Here is a 9,112-nt window from a genome sequence, read left to right on the forward strand (position 1 = left end):
ACCGTCTGTTCTCAGTGAACGAGCGACGGCGTTAATCGCGACGATTTTACATTCGGGGTTATAACCGATGATATTCTCATCTCCGATATAACCTCAATCATGATGCCGTCCGATCAAGCGGAAATATCCCGCTTCGCGGCGCTGCTATCGAGCGACCGTGGTCGTTGCTGTCTTCGTCGTCCTATGCCCCTATCAGTCTCCCATAGGCTGCCGTGTCGTGTGAGAGGTTCTCTTCGTCGTTTCAACGTAAATATCACATTTGTCGAGAATCCGGCGTTGATTCGGTGCACGTTAGGCCGCAGTCTTTACGCTTATTAGCCATACGCTTTATTGCCAGTCTTCGCATTATTATTCGTTTCCCGCACGTTCATCCGTTCGCCAATAACCAAAAAATCTTCCCTGTAGGTATAGCTTCGCCTTTATGATAAAGCATCGCGTTTATCGCGATATCCCCGTCAAGTTGTTTACCGATGTAACGCTGTATAATGCGTTCCGGTGCTGGTGGAAGATACAAAGAATAACACTTGACGTTAGCTATAGTTTTCTCGCAGCAGCTCGTGTCGTGTTCGCTATAAATTTTCGCCTGTTCATATAGCAAACACTCTGTTTTATACATATGCATATATGTATTAACAAATAAATCGTCTTTCGACGCTTATACCTTTATATCATATGCTCATGACTTTCCATTCATATACATGCTTTGTTATTGCCTTATGCTTTTGTGCTTTTTTTTTTTAAATATCCAATTATTGTGTCAATATATGTATATATAAAATGTATGTTAATTATTTACTATGTATGTACATGCGGTGATGTTTGTTATTATAGATAGTTATGATTTTTTAGTATCATGAAATTATATCAGTTTTATCCATCCCATTTGATGTATTTGTTATGTTAACTGTGATATAAATGCAATACATAACATAGCTACAATGAGCTAAGGTATATTTGCAAGAAAAAATAATATTTATTACTATTATAAAATATTAGATATTAGATCAGTTTGGAGTACTAATTTTTTATCAGATTTTCTAGTATATTTATAGAATTAAAAATTAGATACCTATAGATATATAGCATTAATATTATTATTACAATTATTATTATTATTATTATTACAATTATTATTATTATTGTTATACTATAATAATTATTATTATTATTGGTTAAACATTCAATGAATATTGTATGCCATGTGTTTATTAAGATTACAGTACTTAAGATGTAAATGTCATAAGCTGTATTTTTACATTTGGATGTTTACTTTTTATTGCAGATGATTGTCTAAACAGATAAGTCAGCTTTAATTTTAGTCATAATTATCTCTAAAAAAAGACCCAAGCACAATCTATAAAAAATGAGGGTCGTTGCGCTAGTTAGTGGTGGCAAGGATTCTTGCTTCAATATGATGCAATGTGTAGCAGCTGGCCATGAAATTGTGGCTCTAGCGAACTTGTATCCTGTTGGAAAAGGTATCGCGATGAATCATGTTATATTAAAATATTCGATTAGCAGTTTATATTATAAATTTGCACAAGGATGCACTATAAATTTAATATATTTCCAGATGATTTAGACTCGTTCATGTACCAAACGGTAGGCTATCAGGGTGTCGAGTACATCGCTAAAGCTATGGGTTTGCCTATGTATCGTGAACCAACGTTTGGTAGATCTAAAATGCAAGAGAAGTACTATTGTCCTACAGAAAATGACGAAGTTGAGGACCTTTTTAGACTTTTGAGCAAAGTAAAGGTAAATTAAATTTTTATCGTATGTACATGTATATAATATCAAGTAATCTTACAAAATTACTAACGATCTTCATACATTTTTAGGAACGTGAAAATATAGAGGCTGTGTCATCTGGTGCTATTCTTAGTGATTACCAACGAATTCGTGTAGAAAATGTGTAATTATGAATTATTTGAAATATACTGTATGTCGTTAATTTTGTTATGTTTTATTTTAAACATAAATGATTTGGAATATTTTTTTCCAGCTGCAGTCGTTTAGGTCTTATTTCTATATCATACTTATGGAGACGAGACCAGGAGCAGCTGTTAATGGAGATGATACAGAGTTCTGTTAATGCAGTATTGATTAAAGTTGCAGCCTTGGGTCTTGAGCCTAAGCATTTGGGTAAATCTATATCCGAAATGCAAACCCATCTTGTCAGGATAGTAAGTTGTAATTTTGTCTATTATTTGTCTAATATTTATTAGTGTTTTTCTATTCTTAATAGCTTGATTCTCTTTTTATATTTTATTTTGTTCGTATTTTCTGGGATTTGTTAATATATTCAGTATTTTTATAACAATATTCTATGAGACAATAAGAGACATTGTTGTATTTACAGAAAGAAAAATATGGAGTTAATATATGCGGAGAAGGTGGAGAATATGAAACTTTTACTTTAGATTGTCCTTTATTTGGAAAGAGCATTGTGATGTGAGTTGTACAATTTTACTTGTCTTTCCAGTATAATATAAGAATAAATTAACCATCTCTGATTTTTCTCTTTATTTCATGATTTAGTGATGAGTACGAGAGCATTGTACATACATGTGACGACATAGCGCCTGTAGGATATCTTAATTTTACAAAGATTCGTCTACAAGAGAAGAGTGTAAATTGCTATTCTGTTCTACAAATAATTTCGAGACTTGTATATTTTGTTATATTGAAATGGAAAGCTATTTATTTTACAGAACGCTATGGAGAAATTGAGTCTGGCGGAGAGATTGAAAACTGTCTCGATAAAAACATCGCAAGATTACATCGCCGAAATAGTCGGCCCGGTGCTGCACGACGGCTGCAATTTGTCAGACGACGAAAATGACGAGCACGAATGCGGAAGCAATAGTCTAAAGACATCGAATTCTGGTATTTATTAAAAAAGAGAACACAAAAAGAGCGAAAAGATCACTTAGTAGTAATTTATGGCATATTAAAAGTTATAGAAAGAGAGAGAGAGAGAGAGAGAGAGAGAGAGAGAGAGAGAGAGAGAGAGAGAGAGAGAGAGAGAGAGATATGATATTCGCTTTTGCACATGTATATATCTGAATGTACAGGTCCGTTTAATCCTCCGAGCCCAATGGAAATCTTCTACGAAGAGGAAGATTATCCGGATGCACCGGCTGTCAATAGAAATCAGAGAGGATGGTTCTGGTTTGGCGGTATCACGGGGAAACGTCCGGACGTCACGTCCTCCGTAGAAGAGGCATTGGAAAAATTAAGCAGTAGGTGAACTTTTCATCTTAATTATATACTCTTTGAATCAGCAGTTATTCTTGTACAAATTTAACATTCTAACATAAGCAGAAGAGTATTTCCGGAAGATTACATCTTCAATCAATTTTCCTTCACGCGAATCCTTCATCTAAATTGCAGCTCTGGTTGAAGACGAGAATCTGCGAATATCCGATATTGTCGCAGTAACGTTGTACATAAAAGATATGTCGAGTTACAAGGCTATAAACGAAGTGTACACTTCTTGGTTGGGCAAACGGAACCCACCGGTTCGTGTGTGCGTGGAATGTCCTCTGAATGTGCACATAGTGTTAGACGCGACGGCATACAAAGAAAACCAAGAATGCGGAGACAAGAATGCCCATAAACGACACACGATGCACGTTCAAAGTATAAGTCACTGGGCACCTGCTAATATCGGGCCTTATTCTCAAGCTGTTCGTGTAAGTTCAATCCTGCATCTTGAAAGAAGAAAGCCGTGATATTCGTTTCTAGACGGTGAATTAAATAAATAGTAAGGCGGATAATTAGGTATTAAGAAAGCGAAATAGTTACCGGAATGAGCAAATTGCTTTCCCAACAGGTAGGTGACATTATCTCGGTAGCCGGGCAGATACCTCTGGTACCTGGTAACATGACTCTTTTGGACTTGAACATTAAGCGGCAGTGCCGCTTAACGATGAGGCATATAGACCGTATTCTTAAAGCCATGGACGCAAACACACATCTCAGAGATATAGTACAGGGGATCTGTTTCCTGACGCATCCCAGTTACATAGCGGACGCTAGAAAAGAGTGGGAGAAGAGATCAAACAACGCCATTGTAGATTACATCGTCGTACCGAATCTGCCACGTGGTGCCCAGGTCGAATGGTGCGTTTGGGCTCACAGGGATAACAGGAGATTTGAATGTACGTAGGAAGCAAACAAAACTGATCGCTCGATCGTCACGTACACGTCTTGATGAATTATCGTATGTAACATAAATAACGTTCTGATTGCAGACGAAGAAACAGGAAAATGCGTGGGTAATTTTAAGGTAGCCATCAGGCGTAGGTGGAATTATGAAAATACCGTTTCAGCGATTGTATGTTATATGTGTACTCGTAAGTTCCTCTTGAATCGAATCATTTGCCGCACGACACACATGTATATGTATTATATATATATATATATATACACAGGGTGCTAAATTTCAAACGTAACAGGTAAAAAATCTCGGAAACTATGAAAGAATCTCGGAACTATGAAAGATATTAAAAAAAGTTAAAACACGTGTTCCATGATTTCGAAGGGGAAAGAGAATGGCATTATCAGTTTTTTATTTGGAGGGCATTTTCAAGTTGAAGGTCAACTTAATTTTTGAAAATAGAAAGCCCAATTTTTTATTATATCTTCTTTTTCTACCAATTAATTTTAACTATTTTTGTCATAAACATTTTTTTATTTGCCTAATATTTTTTTTAAATATTTAAGGAAAACTGTAACTTTTTCAACATTTAACTTACGATATCTCGCTAATTGTTCGTCGAAAGAAAAAATAGTATTAGACTTTTTTACTTTATTTACTATCAAGAATATATTACTATAATAGTGCCCTAACTTTTGTTAACTTATTGATCTTTGGAAATTTCAAAATTATTAAATTAACAAAAGTTAGGGTACTATTATAGTAATATATTCTTGACAGTAAATAAAGTAAAAAAGTCTAATACTATTTTTTCTTTCGACGAATAGTTAGCGAGATATCGTAAGTTAAATGTTGAAAAAGTTACCAAGTTTTCTTTAAATATTTCAAAAAATAGGCAAATAAAAAAATGTTTCAGACAAAAGTTATTAAAATTAATTGGTAAAAAAAGAAGATATAATAAAAAATTGGGCTTCTACTTTAAAAAATTAAGTTGACCTTCAATTGACTTTGAAAATGCCCTCTAAATAAAAAACTGATAATACCATTCTCTTTCCCCTTCGAAATCATGGAACACGTGTTTTAGCTTTTTTTAATGTCTTTCATAGTTTTCGAGATTTTTTACCTGTTATGTTTGGAATTTAGCACCCTGTATATATAATCGTATACATCCTTGAAATTTCCACAATATTTTCACTATAAATATTTGATGCTAATGCTATAGAAAATATGTCAAAAGTGGCGGGAATTTTAAAAACCATAATAAAATTTTATTTTTTGTACAGGCTCGTCCAATTCGACCGGCAATATAGCCACAGAGGCGTGCTTGCCATCGACGGAGTTGACCGCGAACGAACTGATGGAAGCGTTCGAGTACGTCTTGTGCAAGCTTACGAAAGGCTCGCAAAGCTCCAATCCGACGTGTAATCTGCGAATATTTTACAAGGTCGGCAGCTCGCCGGGCCCGAACCTCGTTCACAGTGTCCTGTCTAAGTTTTCTACAGCGAATCTAGTGATTACTATTGTACCGGCTACTCACTTACACAATTTCAACACTTTTTTGTCTATATGCGGTATTAGACACGAGTAAATACTCAAATTGTTTTTTACATTGTCAATTATCCGGAACGATTGATGCGCGCATTTAGGATAAAGTCGCACAGGGATTTGAATCTGAGATACTCTCGGTAATTCACTTCCGTCGTTCGAAGTAATCGAAGCGGTGACTGAGGAAGAGCGAGCGAGAATGGTGTTTTGTAAGTGCAGTGACGCATCTCTACTAACCGCATTGTTGCTTATTGATTTAAAGAAAACGTTCGATACGTAGGAATAAGTTGAATAAAAAAAAATATATATATGATCATCCTGTACTCCCGAGAACACAACGAGTTCAGAAGCAGATTGCAAACCATGCTGCAAAGTTACGATAATCTGCGAACAAAGAGACCTAACGGGAAAGGAAAGAGCAAATTTAACACACACCTTTCGAAAGCCTCACTACGGAAAAGACGAAGGTAAAAGATACGAAGCTTTTACACAGCTTTAGCTTGTAGGACACTCGAAGGAGAGCGATTGTGTAAATGTAACATTGACTGTGAACAGAGAGAATGGAAAGATTGAAATTTTAGATACATCTTCTTCGAAACTGCGGCTTTGTCTATACACCCTTCTTGCAGCCACCGCTGTTCGATTAGCTCGACAGTCACGACGGAATTGAATGCGACGAAGATTGGTGGGGGAAAAAAAAAAAAAAAAAAACAAAACAAAACAAAAAAACAGAAAAAAAACAGCGTTACAACGGCACCAAAGTACGCACCATTATTTAGTTTCCCTGCGTGCGCATAATAAGGGGGAAACGCTCGGTCGTGGTCGGAACGGCTCGCTGTTCTCGATGCTTTATGTATCGGTATTCGAGTACTTCCTCGCGTCTCGCACGCGAGTCGATCGACGATCTTAACGTGGCCGTAGCGGTATTCCGTATTAACGCGATATTTGTCGGTACTTTGCAACCATCTAAAAAGGAAAAAAAAAACGGGGTGAAGAAAAGTAGCGAAAATTTTACAGAATCAGGTGATTTTATCGGTTTGTCACAAGGCGATGCAAAATAATTTATCAGTGACGTGAACAATACGCTGTTCGACGTCGTCGTGTTTGCCGGATGGCTGCGTTTCTATAGAATTCTCGGTGTACACTGGTTTGCGCACTCATTTTCCCATCGGGAGCACGTCGAGTCTACGATTGCAAGCTGCTGCTGACGAGCTTGCGCGGCAATTGATTGTGAGAGAAGTCGAACGATGATACACGGTGTAAATAGCGCGACTCTTTACTCGTTGGATAAAAATATAAAAAGAAAGTACATTCTAAATCCTCCGCAATGCAGCCGTAACACCGGATATCTCTTATCGCTCGGACTGCCGACTTCATCGGGAAGAGCCTACGCGAACGAAGTTGTGCAACCAAGAAGCGTACTGTATATTGTATTCTATAGCATATCATCGATTGTTTTACCTAGGATAGTGTGATGATGATTTTATCTGTAATTTTAATTACTCCTGCAACGTAGCAGAACCTCATCGATCCGCTGCTTCTTGTTTAATCGTCACTTCTCGATATTTTAGAGCATCGTTAAGCAGAAAATACGGAATACCACTATCGTTCGCTCGACATTTTTCGATAACGTAGTTGCGTCGTCCTTCTTTTCAGCTGCACTCTCGTTTCTCTCTTCTCATCAGACCATCGGGATTATACGTGTTTCCTGTCGGACGCGTAGAAAGAGTCACAGAACAGTGCAGCTGGAAAGAACGGACTCTTGTATTAGCTTATATACCGACTACTAGTCAATGGCGGGTCAAGTGCAATTCTGAACTATGAACCCGTCCCGTTATAGTGCGTAAGTGCTCTTCAACAACGCGATTGCACGTTAGTGAACAATTCACGTACGCGCGTATGTCGTACGTGCGACTCGTATTGCTGTTATATCGCTGCGTTTCGTTTTGTTTTATCTTTATCTCTTTGCTCAAAGTATGTTTTACTTTAACGGTGTTGTAATCACGTGCGGAGGAGTGTTACAATCGTGTGTGTGTGTGTGTGTGTGTACGCGCGCACGCGCGCGCGTATGTATGTGTGTGTGACGTTTCTCCGAGCAAGTTGAGTCGCGCACGGCCACTTTATTAGCAGCACTCAACGTTCAACTTGAATTTTAAGAAAAAGAGATGAGACGAAGAAGGAAAGCACAGGAGAGAACGCGTGTCACAGGAGCGCGCGTCGAGAGGAAAGAATTGCGTTTGCAGCGAGGCAACGTGCGCTTTTTAATTTCAGTTGCAATGCGAGAAACTTGGATCCCACTCTTTCTCTCAACGACGTTTCTCGCGACGCGACGACGCCAGAGTTCCCGGAAACACTATTAAACGCGTGTATTGCCGACTGACTTTTCTTCGCTGAGGAGGACAACAGTGTCGCGATTTATAAAGAGGCAGAAAAAAACAAAAAAAGAGAGAGAAATATCAGCAAAAAAAGTTATATACTTAAAGAGAGAGAGAGAGAGAGAGAGAGAAAGAGAGAGAGAGAGAGAGAGAGAGAGAGAGATGCTGCGCGGCGACTCCGCATCTTCTGCGCGTGTGTCATTGTTGCTTTAAAAAGAGGTATCTTGTACAGGCGCGTTTTACAGTGCAAATTAACGAGACTACTTTGACACTGATATACAAGGTTGATGCAACGACATGCCAAAGTTTATATTTTGCAACAACTTGCTCATTTTTTTAAACGGTCGCAATTGCCGTCGTTATTCTGTGTGTACATAATGCAACATAATCTAACACGATCTTATAAATATATTGTAATCGATCTCCAGCGAAAAAAAATTGATTAACACGAAGAGAGAAGAAGAGTGTACGTATACGTGCGTGTCTGTCTATGTGTGTATATGCATCTGTGTGCATGTATGTGTGTGTGAAAGAGAATGGAGCGTACTGTTCAAAATGTGAATGCTGCGTTACGATATGTATGTAAAAACAGAAGAAAAAGAAGAAAATGTTTATCCGCATCTAACTCTCGCAACAAAAGCACTAATCTGAGGATTATGTCATAAAAGAAGAGAATAAAGAAAGTGATATATATTTTTAAGAAAACTGCGCTTAGTCTCTCTCGTACTTTATTCGTTTCCCTTCCGGACACGCATGCGACGTCTCTTTCCGGAAGTACTGATTAACGAGATAACGCTGATAATTCGAAGCAAAGAACACGTACAACCGATAATTTAGAGACAGTCTCTACACAGTCTTTATAAGATTAATTAATACCTTGTTTATACTCTGTAAAGCGTGGACAGCAAAATAGATTGTGAAAAAATTTAGTTTTCAGCGTTTGTTAGAGCCGCAAAGATGTCATTACATCTCACTAGATCATGAAATTCCGTTTAGTTGATAGCACTAAGTGAAACATAAAATCATA

The 9,112-nt window shown here is 37.5% G+C and overlaps 1 protein-coding gene across 3 annotated transcripts; it reads left to right on the plus strand.

The window, feature by feature from the left end:
* Positions 1–90: 90 nt before the first annotated feature.
* On the plus strand, positions 91–8,146 carry LOC105187241 (diphthine--ammonia ligase). 3 transcript variants are annotated; one of them, XM_011147931.2, is made up of 13 exons: positions 91–401; positions 1,283–1,478; positions 1,574–1,758; positions 1,842–1,915; positions 2,006–2,186; positions 2,363–2,454; positions 2,542–2,632; positions 2,715–2,889; positions 3,078–3,245; positions 3,397–3,698; positions 3,839–4,166; positions 4,260–4,361; positions 5,449–8,146. In XM_011147931.2, the coding sequence occupies exons 2-13, from the start codon at positions 1,364–1,366 to the stop codon at positions 5,751–5,753; spliced, it is 2,118 nt and encodes a 705-aa protein (XP_011146233.1). In that variant the 5' UTR covers positions 91–401; positions 1,283–1,363; the 3' UTR covers positions 5,754–8,146. The 3 variants fall into 3 exon arrangements, with proteins under 3 accessions (XP_011146233.1, XP_011146234.1, XP_025160372.1); XM_011147932.2 differs by having other exon boundaries at positions 91–246; XM_025304587.1 differs by lacking the exon at positions 91–401 and adding an exon at positions 883–948.
* The last annotated feature ends 966 nt before the right edge of the window (positions 8,147–9,112 follow it).

The sequence above is a fragment of the Harpegnathos saltator genome, unplaced genomic scaffold (assembly GCF_003227715.2).
Source record: "Harpegnathos saltator strain DR-91 unplaced genomic scaffold, Hsal_v8.6 scaffold627, whole genome shotgun sequence".
NCBI lineage: Eukaryota > Metazoa > Arthropoda > Insecta > Hymenoptera > Formicidae > Harpegnathos > Harpegnathos saltator.